General features: G+C 40.4%; 1 protein-coding gene across 1 annotated transcript; it reads left to right on the top strand.

Annotated features, from left to right (window-relative positions):
• The first annotated feature begins 1,768 nt into the window (after positions 1–1,768).
• On the top strand, positions 1,769–26,019 carry si:ch211-106n13.3 (vWFA and Collagen domain-containing protein). The gene is given in 29 exon segments (XM_082960880.1): positions 1,769–1,900; positions 2,165–2,286; positions 2,484–3,044; positions 3,199–3,361; positions 3,479–3,710; positions 3,882–4,055; positions 4,219–4,297; positions 4,524–4,639; positions 4,786–4,839; positions 4,944–4,997; positions 5,091–5,144; positions 5,449–5,502; positions 5,805–5,855; positions 5,965–6,018; positions 6,606–6,659; positions 10,802–10,855; positions 15,406–15,450; positions 15,675–15,728; positions 16,364–16,417; positions 16,600–16,653; positions 20,167–20,238; positions 20,738–20,773; positions 20,873–20,917; positions 21,066–21,098; positions 23,236–23,382; positions 23,503–23,557; positions 24,115–24,309; positions 24,448–24,525; positions 24,739–26,019. Coding segments are annotated over 28 exon segments (2,904 nt in total). The 5' UTR covers positions 1,769–1,900; positions 2,165–2,192; the 3' UTR covers positions 24,927–26,019.
• Positions 26,020–26,061: the final 42 nt, after the last annotated feature.

The raw sequence follows: 26,061 nt of genomic DNA on the forward strand, positions 1-26,061 counted from the left end.
TATTTATTTAAATATAGCTTACAAGATAGCTTTCAACATACCAGTATTGGTGTAAACTTTCTAAGGACATTCTGGTATAAATTAATACAATGTCAAGTCATCAATAACGTTTTTCAAAGGTGGTTGCAATCACCTTTGAAAAAATGTATGGGTAATTTGACATACTTTTTATATTGTATTATTTATATCAGCATATCTTTAGAAAGTGCAAAAATAAATGTGATATTCCCAGTCTAGCATGTCTTTGCAGGGGGACTCTTTTTTTTAAAATTTATTTTTAACAAAAATCAGCGATCGTGCTGCCAACATAATATCCTGCTGCGAGGAGAACGGTAATATTTACGAGCGCTCATGACTATACCACTCGAATTTGCATCGCTGACTCCTCCCAACTTTCATTAGCTGCTGCTGGGTCCTAACTTCATCTAGCAGGACAACGGGTGGTGATAATGGTGCACCCTACCTCATTGCACCCAAGTTAAGTTCTCTCATGAACGCTAATAACATATTTTTTAAATAAATGTTTCAATACATTATTATTCCGTTCTATAATATTTGATTGTATTATATTTGCTATATGTGGCATGAAACTGTTAAACGTGCAGTTCACTGAAATATATTCACACAATATTGCTCACAATGTAGTTTTCAGATTCAATAACTAGATATAGTTCATGTAAATAAATTGGGTTGTATTATTCTGCATGAGTTTTCTTATCTTTGTCGACAGATGGCGGTATTTCATTACAATCCACTAGGCCCTGTAGTTTGCTTCAGTAGATTACACCAAACACTGTGTAGACCTACCATTTGAATAAATGCGTTATGAAACACTACCAGGTAATTTACAAATTTCTGCCAAAATGTGATCATTTGGTATAGACTAGGAATCACTGGCCACTTTAAAGAATGGAACACCAGTCACTTTAATAATGTTTACATATCTGGCATTACTCATCTCATGTGTATATGCTGTATTCTATACTATTCTACTGTATTTTAGTCCGTATCGCTCTGACATCGCTCGTCTATATGTATATAGTCTTAATTCATTCCTACTTAGATTTGTGTGTATTGGGTATATGTTGTGTAATTTGTTAGATATTACTTGTTAGATATTACTGCACTGTCGGAGCTAGGAACACAAGCATTTCGCTACACCCGCAATAACATCTGCTAATCGCGTGTATGTGACCAATAAAATGTGATTTGATAAGTGGATAGACTTTTGAACTAAAACACAAATATTTTACAGATGGGATTCGCACCTCAATGATGGCCCAGTTGGGTATGCCAGCAGCAGGTTGTGAGAGGTGCTAATGCTAAGGTATTGTTGTAATGTTATATGAATCATCATTTTAAGTTATGTATGATCTACTAACTGCAGTACGAAAATGTATGCGCTCACTACTGTAAATCGCTCTGGATAAGAGCGTCTGCTAAATTACCACAATGTAAAATGGGAGCTTTGGATTCAGCAGCAAGGGCTTTTGACCATCTGTTCCACAAAATGGAACCAGATAAACAAGCAAGTATGTTTGACCTATAAAGCAGCATATGAGTTCAGCAGCAGATTTGACGCTACAGTACCTCTCACAGGTGGCTGCAGACAAGCATGCTTCCGAGGCTGGGTGTAACCACTCCCCTATAATCCACATCCCAACCCAAAGCCACTAGGTCCTCATTGAGAAGTCTCAGGTCCACGTCACAGTTTGGTTTGGTATAAAAAGGCTTCCAGGAACATCTATTCATGTCTGCTAGCTATGTTACAGCCTGTCATCTTGTACAGCAGGGAGTAAGTAGCCTGTTTCAGTAAATCTAGACACGCTGTGTTACTGCAGGACTGTTTGCATTTACATTGATGAGTGGTATATTGGTAGCTGATGAGTAAAGAGTGAAGGTAAGATAACTGTCTTAACAATTGTTAAAGTTTCTCCTAAAAATGTACTGGAGTAATGGGCAAAAGTCAAATCAATATTCCTGGAAAACATGTACAATCAATGTGCAGTTTTGGTTACAACATTTATTTAGCATAGAACTTTGAAAGTCATTTGACATGTTTTGCTATTATTGGCTTAATCATGTTTTGCTAGCTTATTACATATTTACTAAAATATGGATTTTGCCATTTTGTTTGTATCCTCCATCTTCATTTTAATTCAAGGAGGACTTTGCAGTACTGTTGATCAACAATGAAGAAATGGATATTAGGATCAGTATTAACATGGATGTTCCTTCCACATCTGAGGGGAGATAATTTAGTGGAAGATGTTGACGTTCAAGCGGGTAAATACATTTTATACATTTTTATATATTGCAATTAATGATAATTATCAACATTGTGCCTGCAATTTCTAACTAATATTACTACTGTACCCAGGCCTATAATGTCAATATTGTCATATTAATGCAGATTTATAAAGACTGGTTTTGATGTCGGTAGCCAGCGAGGTGGGTAATATTTCTTCTTTCCTTGATTCCAGGCTGTAGCACAGCATCAAACGACCTGGTTTACATAATCGACGGTTCCTCCAGCGTGGGCACTCCAGACTTTGACTTGGCCAAACAATGGCTGGTCAATATCACCAGAGGCTTCGACGTGAGCTCCCGTCACACCCAGGTGGGCGTGGTCCAGTATAGCGACACGCCCCGTCTGGAGATTCCTCTGGGCAAACACCTGAGCAGCCAGGAACTGGTCGGCGCCATCAACACCATCGGCTACCTGGGGGGCAACACCCAGACGGGCAGGGCCATCAAATTTGCCACGCAGCACGTCTTCCCGTCCTCCAACCGCACACAGCCTGCCAGGAACCGCATTGCTGTGGTGCTGACGGATGGCCGTAGCCAGGACGACGTGGTGGACGCGGCCGTGGAAGCCAAGGCCCAGAATATTATCCTGTTCGCTGTGGGCGTGGGCAACGAGATCCCCAACTCCGAGCTGGTGTCCATGGCCAACAAGCCCCCCTCTACGTATGTTCTCTATGCTGAGGACTACAGCTCCATCGCTAACATCCGAGACGCCATGGAGCAGAAGCTGTGTGAGGGTGAGTCTGGGATCCTGAGGCTAATGATAGCTTAGATAGCTTATTTTGAGACATTTCCATAATGCACAGTGCATGTGTCATGAACCTCCAAGATGAAATAACTGTGGTCTAAACTGACTTGCTCTCTATGTCTGTCTGTCTGTCTCTCTCTCAGAGTCTGTGTGCCCAATGCAGATCCCTGGAACAGCCAATGTAAAGGGATTTGAGCTGCTGTCTAGAATGCAGATCGACATGAAAGCAAAGAAAGTCCAGGGCTCGCTGATGTCAGAGACTTCCTACTTGCTTAGCCCCCGACTGGACCTCACCGACAGCACCAGGTAGGGGGACTGACCGTTTATATACACACACTCTGACAGTAAACTCCTTACAGCTCACATGAGATTTCTGTAACACACTTCTACATACAGTATAACCCATTTTTATTGATCCTCCAGGGCCATCTTCCCTGAGGGTCTGCCTCCCTCCTATGTGTTTGTGGCCACTCTACGCCTGAAGAGCCCCACCAACCATGTGAAGTTGGACCTGATCAGAGTGCTCTCTCAGGACGGGCTGAAACAGTTCGCTGTGACCCTCAATGGACTGGACAAGTCTGTCACCTTCACCAGCACAACCACCAGTGTCAACAAGAAAGAACAGTGTGTCATTTTCAATGACAGAGGAATTAAGGTCTATAGAAATACACTGACATAACGACCCCCAACACCTTTGGACTGGTTTCCTGGACACATATTAATCCTAGTGCTGGACTAAAACACATGTTAAATGTGTCTGTGGAAACCAGCTCTTCATGTTTTGAAATGGTAGTTACCTACTCAGCAAGTTTTCCTTTTTCTACAGAGACTCTTTGACTCAGAGTGGCACCAGTTGAAGCTGCTTGTTAAACCCAGACGTATCATCTGTTACCTGGACGACATGCAGATAGAGGAGCAGCTACTAGAACCTGTATTTCCCATCTACATCAAAGGAAAGATACAGGTCGCCAAGAAGGTCAAGATGGAAGCAACTGTTCCTGTGAGTAACAATGGGTGTTGTGCAAACTTGAAGAAATGCAACAACCATATATGTAAAAATAATGGTTTGCTTTAATTTTAGGGGAGCTTCTATGTTTAGATGAACTTTTTTGACTATAATGACACAGTAACATGACTATGTTCATCTTGTAATCCTTCTTTAGATCGAGATACAAAAACTGAGGCTTTACTGCGATCCCGAGCAAAGTGAGAAAGAGACAGCGTGTGAAATATACTCTGTGGTGAGTGTAATGATACTGTAACTACGAGACTCATAATTTACTTCCACATGTCACTGAAGGTTTCTGTTGAAGGCGGGGGGGCCAAAGATAATTTCATCTTCATATCATTATCTCTCTCTGTTTATTTCTATACAGGAGGATGACAGGGTGAGTATGCTTGTTGGTTGTCTATCTTTACATTACATTGTAATTATTACATTACATTTGTAGACTTGTTGGGTTGTTCCTGTTATATTAAATGGTTTTCTGCTCCCAGTGTCCTCTGGACAGACAACCTGCAGCAGTGGAGAGCTGTAACTGCCCTCAGGGGAAACCTGGGCCTTCTGGTCTTCCTGGGCCTATGGTGATCATTAAATCATAAATAATTCAACCATAAATTGATTGAGAGATTTATGACAAAACAGCTGTACAGAACAAAATGCCAACTCCATCAGATGGATGACTGTATGTAAATCTCTAGTTCATAGCTTGTCTGTTTGAACCCTGTAGGGCTTCCGAGGTGAGAAAGGGAGGGAGGGGCCACCTGGTCCTGACGGTAAGCCTGTGAGTACTGGCTATCTATCTTAAATATATCTAATTTCAAAACATGAGGATCAATCATACAGTATGGTGATTCTGATTAATTATTGTTCATTTTCTTTGTGAAGGGGAAGCCAGGTGAACATGGAATACCAGGAGAACCCGGGAAGAATGGGAACAATGTGAGTGAAATATATGTCACTACAATTTCTGCATTTTGCTGATTATACTTACTGCCACTTTGTTTGTACTGTTGGTTTCATTATTCAACTTAGGGCGAAGTGGGCATACCAGGGCATAAGGGCGAAGCAGGACTCAATGGGGCCAAAGTAAGCATCATGAGATAGGTTCACAATATACTGTAACAAATTATTTTCATATCACATATTTCTTTGTATGGCTCATCATGTTAGGTTAGATTACTTGTTAGATATTACTGCATGGTCGGAACTAGAAGCACAAGCATTTCTCTACACTCGCATTAACATCTGCTAACCATGTGTATGTGACAAATAACATTTGATTTGATTTGATCTTGCTATTAGATCTAAAGGCCCCAGGCTTAAACCATGTTACTGTAGTTTTGAATTGAGGTCATGTCTTTGTGATTGAGCTGATTCATCCTGGCTGCAGGGTGACACGGGAGCACCAGGCCTTGAAGGCAGGCCTGGCCCTCCAGGACCTACGGTGAGTCATGACCCTTTAATAAAGTGTAATTATAGAAACACACACACACACACACACACACACACGCGGCTGTGGGAGCAGCCCAGCGTAATAGGCAGACTACTAAGCAGGTGCAAGTAGTGTAGACATGAATGATAAAAACAAAATGCCAATATCCAGTTTAATTTAGTGTTTGTAGACGATAGACGTATTCTCAGACTACCTTAATAACACACTACATACTCAGAGGTAGTCAGGTCTCAAAGACCATGTAATGGTGGCGGTGCCAATGGACAAGGGTTTTAAGACTATTTCCATTGTAGGGACTTGAGACACAACTTAAATTGGAGGCCACAGGAATTCCAGGAGAAAAGGTAAGAAACAAACCTTTTCAGAAATATTTTATGGCAATTGAATGTAGTGCTATATTTTGTTGACCCTTTAATGCAGACATTTTTTTCTCCAACATTATCATATGTACAGGGAAGTCCAGGTGAAGCAGGAGCTCAGGGACCACCAGGGGAGCATGGACCACATGTAAGCTTGTATACACCTATTATGTATGCTGACCTTCATGTTCATATCTGTGTAAGGTGTGGAACTGTCTGGTATTCAACAGCATTTTCTTCATCGCTGTATGAGAAGTGCTATTTATCCTGTACTAGGGTTGGGCGATATCTAAGGAGACCTCTTCTACGATATATTGTGATATCCGATGTAATAATCTTGCACCGTTAATGACTAGATACTTCCAGACTGCAATTGTTGTGCTTATTTTTATATTAAAGTCACATTCTCATTAAATAACCTCAGTGTGGTGAAAAAAATAAAGCTTAGTTGATTCATTTAGACTTCATTTTCAACATATAGATACACCCTAACTGATAAAACTGAACAGTTTTTTGATTTGTAAAGTTCAAATAGAGTAGTCTTGCACTTAACGCCAATATAAAATATCACAATATTGGATTTAATCATGTTTTAATCATGTTGGCCCAACCCTATTCTGTACAACAAAATATCCAATGACAACAGTACAGTATCAGTTTGCTTGTTGGTCAGATGGAAGTCCAGGGTTACTATACAGCATTTTATAACTGAAATGATGTTGTTTTTCTGTGCAGGGGGACACAGGGCCAGTAGGAAAGGATGGTTTTGTTGGACCAGCTGGAATGAAGGTGAGCTGAGATTTCATTTCACATACTTTCATAAACAAGTGACATGGAATAGTCTTGAGGCGATGGCAGATGTGACAAGCAAGTGACATCTTGTTAGAGATGATCTTCCCACAGATGTTCCAAGATAGGACAAACATATCTGTGGGTTTTTGGGGGGGGGGGGGGGTTTCAGAGGGAATATTTCTGGTTAATCTTTCCTTTTCCTTTAGAGTTGGTGGTTCCATAGGAGGAGGTTTGAAATGTTAGGGTTTCACTCATAGTTCTATATAAAGACACTTCCACAAGCTAGTCTAGGTGGCAGAAAGTCTGCATAAGCTATTTCTAGAGATGAGGTGGTGGGTGCAGGAGGTAGGAACATTGTTAGTTCACTTGTAAACATTGACTAAAGTATATTTGATGTTATTTGCCTTGGTTGGAAAGAACAGGAAGCAGGTTACCCAGATTTGAACTGTATATATGTTCAGTTATTTTGTATATTTTTTTAATGGATGGGGATCATTTCATTACCCCATTTGTGGATAATTACTTTTTTAGCTACACCCTATAACCCTGTGTTTAATTAGATGTTGAACTGATGATGCTTTCAACTACATACTGTAATGCAGGCTATATTCAATGAATACTGACCTAGTAAACTAGCCTTAGACTTAAGAGGTTTATTTTTCCTGAGGGAACTTTGTGGTGTGTGCGCTGGATCTGTAGTGGATCTAGGAGATCCAGGGACACAAAGGATCGTTTCAGCTTCCAGTAGTAGTATGTGTAACCTGGCTCGCTGCCTGGCGTGAGTTTGGTGTTCTATAATGAGGGGTGAGCGCTGCAGAGCGGAGCGTGGCTTCTGTTCCTGCAATCTATTTTCAGAGCTCTGCATCTGCCCCAGCATCTGTTTATCGCCCAGGGAACATGTCCCTTCCTTTTGGAGTGGTGGAAATTAGTGACACCCTACCATTTACCGGCTTATTAAACTATGCACACTTACCCGTAAAGTAGCTTTGATAAAGGTCTTGGCTCAGTAAGATGTTTGTTCTCGTCTTGCAATTGGGAAAGGAACGGTTTTGTGAGGGATATGACATTTGCGCATTGTAACCATGAAAAGTACAAGTGAAACCTCAAACTGGTTTGCTGAAATTGTAAAACACCAGGGATGCCACCATTTGATTTAACTGTAAAAAGCTCCTGTACACAGATAATATTTATCTTGGTGGAGTGACAGATTATTTTGAGTGTAGTTTGTAATTGCAGTGAGTCACTGTCATGGCTAATGGTCATCCTCTTGCTCAAATTAATTGAATACATACTTTTTTTGGAACTCCTTGGCTTATTATCAGCTAAATGTGTCCAAAATATGTATATTTTTTTTAAATATTTTTTTTCTCCCCAACCTTCCCTCTCATTTTGGATTAGAAGCCAAGGTCCACAAATAATTCTTCAAGCAAAACCCCAGCTTTTCCATCCCAGCTCCCCATCCCCAGTCCCACCCCCAGTTCTAGCCTGCTGGTCTGGATCCAGTACATGATTAGCTAACCGACGGTTTGATGTGGTGGCCCAGATGAAAGCCTGTTCATTGGGCTGGGTTTTCACAGTGCAGCATGGCGCTGCAGCGGGCTTGGCTGCTGCACTCTGTAATCACGGCCCTGAAGCTCACAGGACACAGCAGCTGTAAAAACAAGCCACACCATACTTTAGATGTCGGAGAGGTTTGGTTTAACCAGCCAGCGTACTTGCCTTGACAACAATAGGAAAAAAAGTATATCAGTACCAGACTACACTTGGATCAAAATGCACAGGAATGTTTTGAGACGCATGCATAAAATTCCATGTAAAACTTGAATGAAAGTTACATGTCAGATGAAGTCTCATAAAGTTTTGGGTAATTGCTATCCTAGATGAGTAAAAAATGGTTGTGTGGAAATAATTTCGTAGTTTTAAGTTACAAAGGATTCCTGTTGTAATTCAGAAAACAGCTTGGTGTGAGGTCCTGTATCAAATAAGTTCTCGTGATTTTTCATGCACGGGAAGGAACAATGTTTCTCCCCATGTGGAACGAAGCATTCTATTTGACATGGATGTTTAGGCAAGATTGTGCAAAGATGAGTATTCTGCTCTTGCTTTTGAGGCTGTGCCTTACTCTAAAGCAGGGCTCTCTAGCCATGTCCCTGGAGAGCTAGCACTTCTGTAGGTTTTCAATCCAACCCCAGTTGTAACTAACATGATTCAGATTATCAACCAGCTAATTATTAGAATCAGCAGAGAGGAAGAGGCAAAGCGAGAGGGATAACTGGGCCCAAAATATGTTTTCTCCAACAGGTGCAGTTTTTTGGTTTGTTTCACTCAAGGAGTTTTTGTTCAATGAGAGAGTGTTGAATTTAGTCAACAAAAAACACAATGGTTTATTTGCAACATGAGGCTTATTTGATAGAATAGAAGTTTCGTAATGCTTAGGTTGTTATGAGTGTACTGATATAAATAGGTCACGTGACATCCTGGCAACTTTGAGAAAAAACACTTTATATCGGAGTTGTGCCTGTTGTTCACACTCTGCCCTCTCATTTGCTAGAAAGGTCTTGCCTCCTCCCGACTGCTTTTCATTTTTGAAGATATTTGTTTAAATTGTTAGAGCGGTCACTGGAGTATCTGGTTAATATAATGGATAATCTGTGGAATCAAGTGCTCTAGATTAGGGTTGGAATGAAAACCTACAGAAGTGCTAGCTCTCCAGGAACATGGCTAGAGAGCCCTGCTTTAGAGTAAGGCACAGCCTCAAAAGCAAGAGAAGAATACTAATTTCTGCACAATCTTGCCTAAACATCCATGTCAAATAGAATGCTTCGGAACATTGTTCCTTCCTGTGCATGAAAAATCACAATACTTTGAAGAGATTAGAAATCTTGGAAGAAGTACCTAAGTGACTCATGCTCAATCAAGTTTTGACCACGACGTGTGATTGATGTGATACACATTAGCATTTTAAACAGTCTTTCAGACTTTCATTTTGCATAACCAACGTTTAGATTAAAATAGACAGATTCCGTGTATCGACATGAAAGGTTAAGTTGATGACTGACTTGTGTGAACTTTGCAGTTAACATACATTTAAGGTTACACAATTAAAACACAGCTGATTACAGAACATATTCATTCTGTATGTGAGTACAGTAATCAATGCTATATTTAAAACGCACAAGACAAGAACACAATTCAACATCCAACACCCTTTTTACTAAGAGTGTTCCAAAATAGGATTCCAGTGTCTTAAAAATGTAACTAATGTCTTGTAATTTGGCGAATCACATGAGTAAAATTGTGATATAGTATACAGTATTCAATATAGCATTTTTTGGGTGCTATGTAATTTGAGATTTTGATAACAGGGTTTTTCTTGATTTCATGCCTTGGTTGCAGTTTTAATTTCTGAGCTTTTATGTAATTGAACATGCATTATTGCAGAGATGTAGAACACTAAATGGACTAATTGTAGTTAACGTGGCTAAAACTGAGGAGCATTCAATAAGTTTGACGGTAGATACTAACTCTTTTTCTAGATAACATCTCCCACACTGTGTCGGTTACACATTTTGAAAGCCATAATCAACACTTGTCATCCTCAATATTTACAGCCATTACAGTTTTACCATGTCTTTTTATAAGATCATACAGACCTCTTATGTTGCTAATGATAGGCTCTTTGTCGCATGTGTGTCTGTAAGATGTTCAGGAAGGCAAAGCACTTCAAAAGCAGCCCTCTGTGTGTCAGGACCTATAAACCCACAGCTTTCCCTGCTTACCTCCTTTATTATTGAAAACCTGACTGAGCAGCGTGTACTGTGGTCTGTGGTTTATATCATAAACCTATGTTGGAGGTGTATGAGTGTTTGAGAAGGATCATCTCTTCTCTCGTGCACTCTGTTCTACTGCTGCACTACACTCACCTTGGAAAATGAATAGTGTGTATGTTGTGTTAGTGAGGATTTAGAACACATTTTTTGTTAAGAGGGACTTTTGTTAAGAGTGATAGTTTTAAACCTCACTGATGGGCTATGGCAATCATCTGTCTCAAAGCTCAATGGATATTTTCACATGTTACAGTAGCTACTTCAGAGTATATCAAGTGTGTGAGTATCATACTCCTGTTTTATTATGTTTAGGGTGAGAAAGGAGACGTTGGGGTCCATGGTGGTGATGGACAGATTGGAGTTCCGGTGAGTCTTCATTGTTCAAATGAAACGTTATTTCTTAATAAAAGCTGGACACATTCACTAAGCCAGTCCATTTACTCATCATCCTCATCCACTCCTATGCATTCTACTACCTGCTCCCTTTAAACGATTATAGCAACTAAGTTTTTCCAATATACACTAAAACCATGGATCGTTTATAAAGTCACCTAAAAAGACATTAAGGACTTTTAACTCAAAATAGTCATGGTGTTTGCGTAGATTTTTCTCCAAATGTGGTGTTCATCCAACCGCAGTGTTTGCTAACTCCAGGATCGGTAACACTTTATTTGGACAGTCCATCTGTAGATACTCTACAGACTATCAGTAACATTTCAACTAACTATCCACTATCCCTAACCCTAGCTCTAACCCTAAACTTAACCCTCTTGCCCTAACCTTTATTCTAAGCTTTACCCTAACCGTAACCTTAGCAAGCAGTTGCTTATCAACAGATAGTCAGTTGCTTATCAGCAGGTGGTTTGTTGATAGTATGCCCATCTGTAGAGCATCTACAGATGGATTATCCAACCAGGATCCAGACTTGATGTATATATGACCCCAGGATCTACACTTGGTGTATAGAAAACTATTTATATGATTAAACATAAGAACATGTATAAGCTTATTTGTCTATGCTAATCATCTGACAGAAAAATTAAAATACAGATTGATTTAACACATAAAATAATAAACATTCTCCCTACCCTGTCCACCAAAAAATATTTTAAGCCACATTTCCTCCTTGTCCACAATAGGAGCATGAAAACCTTGAGAAATATATACAGCTAATGTTTTAGTGTGGTACTGTGGCCCCTGGCCAGAATCTGAACCAGCTGGCTGAGGAAGCACCAATAACCACCCCCATCTGGGTAGAGTCTGTCTTTGGGTTAAACCTTTCACAAAAAATAATTTTGACCAATTGCTAAAAAGACCTGATAGCATATGTGTGTAATCCATATGTAGCCTACATCCACTAACTACCTTGTTTCTACTAAAGAAGATTAAGTGTTGATCTCTAACAACCTTAATTTCCTTTTTCCAAACCATAGAAATATTATGAGAACCACTATGATGTAATAATCAGTCTCCTCTTTCATAGTCTTTGGAAATACTGCGTACAGTGCCTTCGGAAAGTATTCAGATACCTTGACTTTTTCCATGTTTTGTTACGTTACAGCCTTATTCTAAAATGGACTAAATTGTTTTTTTTTCCCCCTCATGAATCTACACACAATAACCTATAATCTACACACAATAACCTACAAAGCAAAAACATGTATTTTTATTTTTGTAAATGTATTTAAAAAAAATAAGAGATTACCTTATTTACTTAAGTATTCAGACCCTTTGCTATGAGACTCGAAATTGAGCTCAGGTGCATCCTGTTTCCATTGATCATCCTTGAGATGTTTTTACAACTTGATTGGAGTCCACCTGTGGTGAATTCAATTGATTGGACATGATTTGGAAAGGCACAAACCTGTCTATATATGGTCCTACAGTTGACAATGTATGTCAGAGCAAAAACCAAGCCATGAGATCGAAGGAATTGTCCGTAGAGCTCCGAGACAGGATTGTGTCGAGGCACAGATCTGGGGAAGGGTACCAAAACATTTCTTCAGCATTGAAAGTCCCCAGGAACACAGTGACCTCCATCATTCTTAAATTGAAGAAGTATGGAACCACCAAGACTCTTCCTAGAGCTGGCTGCCCGGCCAAACTGAGTAATCTGGGGAGAAGGGCCTTGGTCAGGGAGGACTCCGTTCCATTATTTCCATTCCAGCCATACTATGAGCCCGTCATCCAATGGCTCCTCCCACCAGCCTCCACTGCTCCATTGAGTTAACAAGGTGTATATGAGATCAAATGAATGATTAATGCAGAAGTACACCTAGTCCTAGAGGCTAATCAAAAATACTTTAGTAACTACCAGTTCTCACCTCAGTGAGGTGGATGAGGTAAACATTGGGACGTTCTTTCCTGTTTTCAACCTATTTAAAGAGACCACTAAAAGGCCACCAGGTGGAGACAGACGATTATATTAACAACTGTATTTGTCTATCTGGTCTCTGTCTAATGCAATGCAAGCCTTGGTTTTTTAGAGCATTTCACAGACAACATTGAAATTAAGCTGGTCTGTTTGAACATGAATACAGCAACTCATGTGCTTACCAAAAATAGCAAGAGGAGTTTGATAAATATTATACCATGAAATATTGACCCCCCAAAAATGTACGAGTCTGTAGTCTGGCTCTTGCACATCATGAAACCCTGTGGCTCGACATGTAGCTAATGTAGCCAGTGCCCTCGCATGCCATTCTCCAATCAAGCTCAAAGTATTTGAAAGAAAACATACTATTTGAACTTAGGTGTGGTGGCCAGTGCCCTCAGATGCCATTCTGCTGTGCCACTTTGCCCATAATTACAATGTTCCTGTTGATGGGGAAATCAAGTAAAATCTAACTGTATTGAAAAATGAATGAAAGTCCTAATGAGCCAGTCAGCCAAGCCATCCTACAACTGTGACTTAAAAGCCTGCAATGCATCACGAGGAGTGGAACTAACAGTTTATGTTGTCCTCTCTGCTAACTTTAATCATCATCATGGCTCCCTCCCTAAGTCCCATGAGTGTCATTACTTACTGTAGATAATGGGTGAAAGCTCTGACTGGCTGTAAACTAGGTTGATATTGTGGTCACCGCCAGCCGGGTAAACATGGGAACTGGAAATAGAAAGTGGGTCTCTAATTTCATGTGCACAATATCATCATCATCATCATGATACAGCTTTCTTCCAGTTTCCAGGATATTTCAAGAGCAGTAAGGGACCCTCAGCTGTGCTGAAATAGAGCTGTAGAAATGATACTGTACATGTTTATTGATATACAGTACTAGTCAAAAGTTTTGACACACCTACTCATTACAGGGTTTTTCTTTATTTTTACTATTTTATACATTGTTGAATAATAGTGAAGACATCAAAACTATTAAATAACACATATGGAATCATGTAGTAACCAAAAAAGTGTTAAACAAATCAAAATCTATTTTATATTTGAGATTCTTCAAAGTAACCACCCTTTGTCTTGATGACAGCTTGGTACACTCTTGGCATTCTCTCAACCAGCTTCATGTGGTAGTCACCTGGAATGCATTTCAATTAACAAATGTGCCTTGTTAAAAGTTCATTTGTGGAATTTCTTTCCTTATTGCGTTTGAGCCAAGTAGTTGTGCTGTGACAAGCTAGGGGTGGTATACAGAAGATAGCCCAATTTGGTAAAATACCAATTCCATATTATGGCAAGAACTGCTCAAATAAGAAAAGAGAAATGACAATTCATCATTACTTTAAGACATGAATGTCAGTCAATCCGGAAAATGTCAAGAACTTTGAACATTTCTTCAAATGTAGTCGCAAAAAACATCAAGTGCTATAATGAAACTGGCTCTCATGAGGACCACCACAGGAATGGAAAACCCAGAGTTACCTCTGCTGCAGGGGATAAGTTCATTAGAGTTATCAGCCTCAGAAATTACAGCCCAAATAAATGCTTCACAGAGTTCAAGTAACAGACACATATCAACTGTTCAGAGGAGACTGCATGAGTCAGGCCTTCATGGTTTAATTGTTACTGCTGCAAAAAGGACACCAATAAGAAGAAGAGACTTGCAGGAGGACAAGAAACACGAGCAATGGACATTAGACCGGTGCAAATCTGTCCTTTGGTCTGATAAGTCCAAATTTGAGGTTTTTGGTTCCCAACCGCAGTGTCTTTGTGAGACGCAGAGTAGGTGAATGGATGATCTCCACATGTGTGGTTCCCACCGTGAAGCATGGAGGGGGAGGTGTGAGGGTGTGGAGGTGTCACACAATCACACTGTTGGTGATTTACTTAGAATTCAAGGTACACTTAAACAGCATGGCTACCACAGAATTCTGAAGCGATACACCACCCCATCTGATTTGGGCTGAGTGGGACTATCATTTGTTTTTCAACAGGACAATGACCCAATACACCTACAGGCTGTGCAAGGGCTAATTGACCAAGAAGGAGAGTGATGGAGTGCTTCATCAGATGACCTCCACGATCACCCAACCTCAACCCAATTGAGATGGTTTGGGATGAGTTGGACCGAAGAGTGAAGGAAAAGCAGCCAACAAGTGTTCAGCATTTGTGGGAACTGCTTCAAGACAGTTGGGAAAGCATTCCAGGTGATGCTGGTTGAGAGAATGCCAAGAGTGTGCAAAGCTGTCATTAAGGCAAAGGGTAGCTACTTTGAAGAATCTCAAATATATAAAATATATTTAGATTTGTTTAACACTTTTTTGGTTACAACATGATTCCATATGTGTTATTTCATAGTTTTGATGTCTTCACTATTGTTCTACAATGTAGAAAATAGTAAAAAATAAAGAAAAACCCTTGAATGAGTAGATGTGTCCAAACTTTTGACTGGTACTGTAGATATTTGCCTATGTTTTTTCATAGTTCTCCTGAGTGTGATATCTCTGTTTTTTCATAATCTTCATAGGGAATCCGAGGCCTTCCCGGGCAGATGGGGCCTGCTGGACCTCGGGTAATAAACAGATCAAACTTAGACAATATAATCCAGTAGTTGGCCATGGCGCAATCAATGACTTGGTTGGCTCACCCTCTGTGTCATCATGACATTTTCTTTGCCTCCTAAGACAGGAAATGACTAATAAAATATTCAGTGGAAGAGTAACTGTAAAACCTTGTGTGTTGACAACAATGTAAAATGCATTTTTAATACATTTGATTTGACCTTGTTTTTACAAGGGGGAGAGAGGCCCACCCGGACAAGAGGGGCTGGTTGGACCAAAAGGACCTCAGGTAGGTGACGGATCGGACCTGAAAGTACAGTATGCTTGATGTTCATTACATATTTTCTTCTCTTTTCTTTTCACCCTATTGAAAATGAAATAATTATTTTGCTGCTCCATAACACTCCTCTGCAAAATTCAGAGTGAGATCCTCCACAAAATAGGAATGTACATGTAAGCAGGAACTGTACTGCACATTCAAGTGTCATTGCTGAACCTCAACTTTGCTGCCCTCAATTGGAATGTCAAGATATTGCAACTCTGTGGTTGAATTTAACTGAGGTTCTTCTTGAGCAGCTAACTTGTGGCTTCTATCCGACTTGTGGCTTACATGACCACTTTAGAAGAACTGAAAAGCCAATGAGGACATAGAGGCAATTGTATTGCCATGTGATTTCAAATCATTCTCACATTCTCACCATTGTATTCACCAATTGTTTTCTGTCTATCTTTCAATTTGTTTTTGTCCCTATATCATGTGGTGTGATAAAAGTAACTATTTGCCTCGCCTTTGATCTATAATAAAGTCTAGTCCTCAGAATTTAACATGATTTAAAATCACATTATTTTCATGAGGTTCATTTCATTATGCCTTACAGATGATTAAGCCATTGTTTTAAAAACTGAATTTTCACTCATGTACAGGGTCTTCAGGGTCCGATTGGTTCACCTGGAACTTATGGACTTGAAGGTTCAAAGGTAACTAGTGAAGTCTTGCCGCTACTGCATATCCCCTATCCTTAGTGAGTGTGTGTGTGTGTCTGATCTGCATATACCTTGTCTGTGTATGTATTCTGTTATGTACATGTGCTTTTCGTGATGTAGTTTGTGTGTGTTCTGGGAGTGTTAATGTATGTGTTAACACATATCTACATGTTTAGGGGGCCCAAGGTGCGCGTGGATCAGAAGGACATCCTGGGACACCTGGACTGAAAGTAGGTATTTTTCAGCTGTTTGGGGATAGGTGAAAGATGCTATACAGTTGAAGTCGGAGGTTTAAATACGCCTTAGCCAAATACATTTAAACTCAGTAAAATTCCCTGTCTTAGGTCAGTTAGGATCACCACTTTATTTTAAGAATGTGAAATGGAGAATTATTTATTTCAGCTTTTATTTCTTTCATCACATTCCCAGTGGGTCAGAAGTTTACATACACTCAATTAGTATTTGGTAGCATTGCCTTTAAATTGTTTAACTTGGGTCAAACGTTTTGCGTAGCCTTCCACAAGCTTCCCCAAATAAGTTGGGTGAATTTTGGCCCATTCCTCCTGACATAGCTGGTGTAACTGAATCAGGTTTGTAGGCCTCCTTGCTCGCACATGCTTTTTCAGTTCTGGCCACAAATTTTCTATGGGATTCAAGCTTTAACTTCCTGACTGATGTCTTGAGATGTTGCTTCAATATATCCACATCATTTTCCTTCCTCCTGATGCCATCTATTTCATGAAGTGCACCAGTCCCTCCTGCAGCAAAGCACCCCCACAACATGATGCTGCCACCCCCGTGCTTAACGGTTGGGATGATGTTCTTCGGGCTTGCAAGCCTCCCCCTTTTTCCTCCAAACACAACGATGGTCATTATGGCCTAACAGTTCTATTTTTGTTTCATCAGACCAGAGGACATTTCTCCAGAAAGTACGATCTTTGTCCCCATGTGCAGTTGCAAACCGTAGTCTGGCTTTTCTATGGTGGTTTTGGAGCAGTGGCTTCTTCATTGCTGAGCAGCCTTTCAGGTTATGTCGACTCGTTTTACTGTGGATATAAATACTTTTGTACCTGTTTCCTCCAGCATCTTCACAAGATCCTTTGCTGTTGTTCAGGGATTGATTTGCACTTTTCGCACCAAAGTATGTTCATCTCAAGGAGACAGAACGCGTCTTCTTCCTGAGCGGTATGATGGCTGCGTGGTCCCATGGTGTTTATACTTGCGTACTATTGTTTGTACAGATGAACGTGGTACCTTCAGGCATTTGGAAATTGCCCCTAAGGATGAACTAGACTTGTGGAGGTCTACAATTTTTTTTCTGAGGTCTTGGTTGACTTTTGATTTTCCCATGATGTCCAGCAGAGGCACAGAGTTTAAAAGTAGGCCTTGAAATACATCCACAGGTACACCTCCAATTGACTCAAATGATGTTAATGAGCCCATCAGAAGCTTCTAAAGCCATGACATCTTTTTCTGGAATTTTCCAAGCTGTTTAAAGGCACAGTCAACTTAGTGTATGTAAACTTCTGACCAACTGGAATTGTGATACAGTGAAATAATCTGGTCTGTAAACAATTGTTGGAAAAATTACTTGTGTCATGCACAAAGTATATGTCCTAACCGACTTGCCAAAACTATAGTTTGTTAACAATACATTTTTGGAGTGGTTAAAAATTAGTTTTAATGACTCCAACCTAAGTGTATGTAAACTTCTGACTTCAACTCTATATACAGTATTTTAGTACTGGTGGCTGCAAATGGTGTTTTTCCTTACAGGATTCACCTCAGGCAGAAGACTTCGAATTGGGATATATCTCTCAGCATCATTATAACTCACAATACATATCATTATGTTTTACTGCTGTAGACCTATGGTTCATGTGCTTTTGGCCTTGTGCCATTCAGTACTAACAAGTAGAAGTCCCCCGAGAAAAAAATACAAATTGCACTACTGTACATGGAAAGGAAATAAGTAATGATCTGTGTGTGTGGCTCATTTTGCTCTCTGTCACAAAGACGGAATCTAACTACTTGAATGCACAGTGCCTTGCAAAAGTATTCATCCCCCTTGCCGTTTTTCCTATTTTGTTTCATTACAACCTGTAATTTAAATAGATTTTTATTTGGATTTCATGTAATAGACATACACAAAATAGTCCAAATTGGGAAGTGAAATGAAAAAATGTACTTGTTTCAAAATATTCGATTTTTTTTTTTACAGAAAAGTGGTGCGTGCATATGTATTCACCCCCTTTGCTATGAAGTCCCTAATTAAGATCTGGTGCAACCAATTACCTTCAGAAGTCACATAATTAGATTGCACACAGGTGGACTTTATTTAACTAAGTGTCACATGATCTCAGTATATATACAACTGTTCTGAAAGAGCCCTGAGTCTGCAACACCACTAAGCAAGGGGTGCCACCAAGCAAGTGGCACTATGAAGACCAAGGAGCTCTCCAAACAGGTCAGGGACAAAATTGTGGAGAAGTACAGATCAGGGGTCGGTTCAAAAACAATATCCGAAACATCCCACGGAGCACCATTAAATCCATTATTAAATAATGGAAAGAATATGGCGCCACAACAAACCTGCCAAGAGAGGGCCGCCCACCAAACCTCAAGGACCAGGCAAGGAGGGCATTAATCAGAGAGGCAACAAAGAGACCAAAGATAAAGCTGAAGGAGCTGCAAAGCTCCATAGTGGAGATGGGAGTATCTGTCCATTGGACCACTTTAAACCCTACACTCCACAGAGCTGGGCTTTATGGAAGAGTGGCCAGAAAAAAGCCATTGCTTAAAGAAGAAAAAAATTGCAAATATGTTTGGTGTTCACTATAAGGCATGTGGGAGACTCCCCAAACATATGGAAGAAGGTACTCTGGTCAGATGAGACTATAATTGAGCTTTTTGGCCATCAAGGAAAATGCTATGTCTGGCGCAAACCCAACACCTCCCATCACCCCGAGAACACCATCCCCACAGTGAAGCATGGTGATGGCAGCATCATGCTGTGGGGATGTTTTTCATCGGCAGGGACTGGGAAACTGGTCAGAATTGAAGGAATGATGAATGGTGCTAAATACAGGGAAATTCTGGAGAGAAACCCTTTTCAGTCTTCCAGAGATTTGAGAATGGAACGGAGGTTCTCCTTCCAGTGGGACAATGACCCTAAGCATACTGCTAAAGCAACACTTAACTGGTTTAAGGGGAAACATTTAAATGTCTTGGAATGGTCTAGTCAAAGCCCAGACCTCAATCCAATTGAGAATCTGTGGTATGACTTAAAGATTGCTGTACACCAGCGGAACCCATCCAACTTGAAGGAGCTGGAGCAGTTTTGCCTTGAAGAAAGGGCAAAAGTCCCAGTGGCTAGATGTGCCAAGCTTATAGAGACATACCCGAAGAGACTTGCAGCAGTAATTGCTGCATAAGGTGGCTCTACAAAGTATTGACTTTGGAGGGGTGAATAGTTATGGACGCTCAAGTTCAGTTTTTTTGTCTTATTTCTTGTTTGTTTCATAATAAAAAATATTTTGCATCTTCAAAGTGGTAGGCATGTTGTGTACATCAAATGATACAAACCCCCCAAAAATCTATTTTAATTCCAGGTTGTAAGGAAAAATGCCAAGGGAGGGAATACTTTCGCAAGCCGCTGTACATGTATGATTGTTATACAGTAGTGGAATTGTTATATTTTGTTGAAGCCATTATGAAGAATGGGTTTCCTGTTGATTCTCCAGGGAGTGGAGGGAGTGCAGGGGATTCAAGGGTTACCTGGTGACCGAGGACTGCCAGGGTTCAAAGGTCACAAGGTAATGAATTACAAAATGATAAACACTTTCACATATGCTTGATTCAGTAAGTACTTACGTATAAACTACATTACAAAAGTAACTTAACTAGAGTAGAGTATGGCTTTTTGGTTTATTAACTGTTATCAATTGGCGCAGCGGTCTAAATCAAATTGTATTTGTCACATATGCCGACTACAACAGGTGTAGACCTTACAGTGAAATGCTTACTTACAAGCCCTGCATCACAGGGCACTGCATCTCAGTGCTAGAGGCGTCACTACAGACACCCTGGTTCAAATCCAGGCTGTATCACAACCGGCCATGATTGGGAGTCCCACAGGGCGGCGCAAAATTGGCCCAGGGTCGTCCGGGTTTGGCTGGTGTAGGCCGTCATTGTGAAATAAGAATTTGTTCTTAACTGACTTGCCTAGTTAAATAAAGGTTCAATTTGTAAAAAAAAATATATAATAAAAAAATCATATGACTGACTCGAGATAACGTCTGTCATTGTTTTCAGGGGGAAACTGGCGAACCTGGTCCCAAAGGAAGCCAGGTATAATACAATACAAGAAATCTGAAATGTATGTTATATTATGAGCAACAGCATTGAATGGTGTTTTTCATCACCACCCTTACCCTCCTGTTTCTCCAGGGTGAGAGAGGCAACAATGGAGTTCCTGGGAACACTGGGGCAAATGTATGTAACATTTAACCTTTCACCTCTTAACTCTGTTTAGGAGGCATGCATCAATGATACTGTAACTAAAGGATATTCATACTGCCTTTTAGGCCATCCATTTATTTCAGTGTTTTTATCCTCGTGTTGTGTATGATTGCCACTGCAGGGAGAAGCTGGACTCAAAGGAAGCAAAGGAGAGGTGAGTTTAATTAGTTTGATCTGATTCATTTCATCTTATAGTTGATGTTCTACTTTATCCTTTCATTTGACATGGGTCGAAGTTCAATTTACAAATGTAACTTCTCAGTTGTACACTGAGTAATTGAGAAGTGCACCTATAGTACAGAAGGTGTATTTAGAAGACGATTTGTCCTACCATGCTAACATATAGAAACAAATTCTGATGAAGGGAAGGGACATGTATCTAGTAGGCAGTTCTGCATTCTCTACTCTCTCATGAGAACCTCATGGTCTATGAAAACAAACAGACATCCACTACCGTTCAAAGGTTTGGGGTCACTTAGCAATGTCCTTGTTTTTTAAAGAAAAGCAATTTTTTTTGTCCATTTAAAATAACATCAAATTGATCAGAAATCCAGTGTAGACATTGTTAATGTTGTAATTGACTATTGTAGCTGGAAACGGCAGATTTTTTTGAATATTTTTTTTAATGGAATATCTACATAGGCGTACAGAGGCACATTATCAGCAACCATCACTCCTGTGTTCCAATGGCACGTTGTGTTAGCTAATCCAAGTTTATCATTTTAAAAGGCTAATTGATCATTAGAAAACCCTTTTGCAATTATGTTAGCACAGCTGAAAACTGTTGTTCTTATTAAAGAAGTAATAAAATTGGCCTTCTTTAGACTAGTTGAGTATCTGGAGCATCATCATTTGTGGGTTCGATTACAGGCTCAAAATGGCCAGAAACAAAGACCTTTCTTCTGAAACTCGTCAGTCTATTCTTGTTCTGAGAAATGAAGGCTATACCATGCGAGAAATTGCCAAGAAACTGAAGATCTGGTACAACGCTGTGTACTACTCCCTTCACAGAACAGCGCAAACTGGCTCTAACCAGAATAGAAAGAGTGGGAGGCCCCGGTGCACAACTGAGCAAGAGGACAAGTACATTAGAGGATCTAGTTTGAGAAACAGACGCCTCACAAGTCCTCAACTGGCAGCTTCATTAAATAGTACCTGCAAAACACCAGTCTCAACATCAACAGTGAAGAGGCGACTCCGGGATGCTGGCCTTCTAGGCAGAGTTGCAAAGACAAAGCCATATCTCAGACTGGCCAAGAAAAATTAAATATTAAGATGGGCAAAAGAACACAGACACTGGACAGAGGAAGATTGGAAAAAAGTGTTATGGACAGACGAATCGAAGTTTGAGGTGTTCAGATCACAAAGAAGAACATTTGTGAGACGCAGAAAAAATTAAAAGATGCTGGAGGAGTGCTTGATGCTATCTGTCAAGCATGGTGGAGGCAATGTGGTGGTCTGGTGGTGCTTTGGTGGTGGTAAAGTGGGTGATTTGTACAGGGTAAAAGGGATCTCGAAAAAGGAAGGCTATCACTCCATTTTGCAACGCCATGCCATACCCTGTGGACAGCGCTTAATTGGAGCCAATTTCCTCCCACAACAGGACAATGACCCAAAGCACAGCTCCAAACTATGCAAGAACTATTTAGGGAAGAAGCAGTAAACTGGTATTCTGTCTATAATGGAGTGGCCAGCACAGTCACCGGATCTCAACCCCATTGAGCAGTTGTGGGAGCAGCTTGACTGTATGATACGTAAATGCCCATCAAGCCAATCCAATTTGTGGGAGGTGCTTCAGGAAACATGGGGTGAAATCTCTTCAGATTATCTAAACAAATTGACAACTAGAATGCCAAAGGTCTGCAAGGCTGTAGTTGCTGTAAATGGAGGATTTTTTTTGACGAAAGCAAAGTTTGAAGGACACAATTATTATTTCAATTAAAAATCATTATTTATAATCTTGTCATCATCTTGACTATATTTCCTATTCATTTTGCAACTAATTTCATGTATGTTTTCATTGAAAACAAGGACATTTCTAAGTGACCCCAAACATTTTAATGGTAGTGTATGTGGTTTGGAAATTCCCCCTCCGTCTTCACATTGAAAATATTCAATTAAATAAAAAAGATATTGAACAGAATGACACCATCCTATGCAGACATTGCTTTCAAAAGTCAAGCGAATTCAACAGACTGCTGTCTAATTGTTTGCATACTCGTCGTATGTTTGCAAACATACAACAATACACCAACTGTATTGTGATGTGATGTGATGTTGTCCCTCACCAGAAAGGCCTATCAGGAGATACTGGAGCCAGAGGGCCGGAGGGGAGGAAGGGGGACGTGGGTCTGATGGGAGCTGCTGGGCCTCGCGGCTCTCCTGGACAAGATGGGTTACCAGGGCAACCAGGAGAGCTGGGATACCCAGGCAAACCTGTAAGTGGACCACATCTGTTCCTCTAGACTCGAGTCAAAGCCATTTGCCCGAAAATGTCAATAGAGTCATTACCAGCTCATTAACTACCAGCATACTGATGTGAATGTGTTGTCTTTCAGGGGAAGCCACCAACTGATGACCACTTGATGATGCTTTGCGCTAATGTTCTTCGGAGTATGTTTCCTGCTATTTTATTTGATGCATGACCATTATCTGTTGTATGGATTCTTGAAGATTTCCGGCTGTTAAAAATTATAAACTTCAAAATCCTTGCTAGGAATTTAGGCAATCATCCATTGTTTAGTTTTTTTCACCAAGTGCACATATCAATGCCGTTTCAAAATAGTGACTATGTTGGTAAATGTAGGTCTATGCATTCAGTAGTATCCTGTTGAACTATATGTACAGCAGCACGCCTCCATCTAGAGCACCAATGCAGATATCAGTTCTTCAATTTGGTGACAAAAGTGCATCCTCTGCAATGTGCCTGATTTCCTAATCACTGTGTCTGGGCATGAGTCAGAACAAGTTGCTATTTTTGACACTCTTGGAGAGATTTCACAATAACATACCGACATTAGTCCTGAAAATTAGGATCTGGCTCCAAACTAAAGAAATGTCATAGGCTTACGGTACATTGCAACGATGTACTTACTGTATGTCAATACAGAAACAAGACTAGCTAGTATTGTGTGCTGCATACAGAACAAATGCTCATTTCCCCTATCCAGATCAGCTGCCGCAGCTCCTGGCGTTGATGGCACCAAAAAGTCAATGTGGGCAGTGTGAGACAGTGAAGGGGCCACCTGGTGAGGCAGGCCCTGCTGGCCCCAAGGGCCCCAGTGGAACGCCAGGGTACCCTGGCACGCCCGGTTTACAGGGTTACCCAGGACAGCCAGGCCGGATGGGGCCTCATGGGCACAAAGGTAACACAGTGGGTTACAGGGATTGACAGTCAAAGAATTTGACTTCAGTCTATGTAGTGCTGTTGATGTAAATTGCAATTCCATGGTTTTGGGATTAAGTAACCTTGCTGACTGTTTTTGCTATGCTCTTATGTGCAGGTGATATTGGACCAATGGGGTTAAAGGGGTCCAAAGGAGATGGAGACACAGGGTTGACAGGTCCTCCGGGCCCAGCAGGTAAGAATCCCCCACGTCTTGTAGGAATGTTGAGTGATGCTATTCATGTTTTCACAAACAAATTTATACCAGTAATCTACAATTGAATACTGACCAACATACTGTCTGACCAATTGATCAACATGTGTAGGAGTCTGTAGATTGTCCCTGTGGCTTTCAGGGATATGTGATAAAGACACACAGAGTGGAATTGTTTATCTTCCACCTCTGCAGGTCTCCAGGGGCCCAGAGGCAGTGACGGACACGGTGTCTCAGGGCCTCCAGGTGAACCAGGGAAGTCAGGAATCCCCGGCATCCCAGGGAAGCGTGGCCATCCTGGGGCCAATGGCATATGTGACCCCACCTCCTGCTACCAGGCTATTCTCAGAGAGGAACGCTACAGCAAAGGACCCAACTTCTAGGTCTCACAAGGAAAGCAGGACATTTTAATTTGACATTTTGAGACTAAGTCAAGGACTGCTCACTGAAAAATCAAGGGCTGCTGGAGTGAGTGAGTTAACCCTTTGTTTCATGTGGGATGATCCACTCAGACTTGAGATAAAGAAACAGAGGATATAGTGCAACAAAGTGACGCAAATTGGTATCCAGCCAAACAGGGTTGTTTGACACTGTCTTCAGGCCAGGGGTAATTCAGAGAACAGGCAGAAGTGATGAGGACAAGTGGTGATTAGGGATATTATTACCCCATCACTGGCTCATAACATCCGAGTGACAATGTTGTTTTTACTGTCTATCAGTGTCGAGGAGGTATAGAAACTTACAATGAGAATTGCACTGCCTTAGTTAAACTACCTCTTTGTTGGATCCAAAGCATTAAACATGATCTGGAGTGACAGGTAGCAATTGTGAAAAAGTTTTCTCCCAAATGATTTACGGTATGTTCAAGAGCAACACTAGGAACATACGACTCTGCATCAGAAGTCTTTCACTTTAAACTACTAGCTCTTCACTACAATGTATTTTTAAGTAAGTACTATATTTTTTACATGTAGAAATTACTTTTATAAGTAATTTATTTTCCTTTTCAATCAAGCTTGTTAGTCATTCATTTGCTTCACTTCTACGGGTATAAACATATTTATTGTCCTAGTCCTCATAGATATGTTTATTGTTAAACAACTGCATTTTCCCCTCAGTGCTCAGTGAACCTATTGCTGGATGGAAACTAGCATGTTTACTGTCAGTATGCGTCGTCTGTCTGTAGTAACCATGAACAGTTTTACCTGATTTAACTTCCATCTATCTTATTTTGAAAATATTTTTTGAGTTACATTTTTATTCTTCCCCACAATATGTTTTAATATATCAAATGGGCTATTTTGATACAGTTTGTAGTATACTTTTGAAATATTGTTGGCCTGTTACAATTGACTTTCTTATTTTGATTTCCACATTTCAAAACAAATGTATACATTTCTCCATGTATTTTCTTATCAGAGAAAGCACTGTTGACTGTGAAGTCTTTTTTGAATAAACTTCTGTTGTAGTCTTGTAGTTGAATCCCATGTTACAACCTTTTTATGATTACAATGAATA

The sequence above is a fragment of the Salmo salar genome, chromosome 14, assembly GCF_965601325.2.
Source record: "Salmo salar chromosome 14, fSalSal1, whole genome shotgun sequence".
In the NCBI taxonomy this organism is placed as follows: Eukaryota; Metazoa; Chordata; class Actinopteri; order Salmoniformes; family Salmonidae; genus Salmo; species Salmo salar.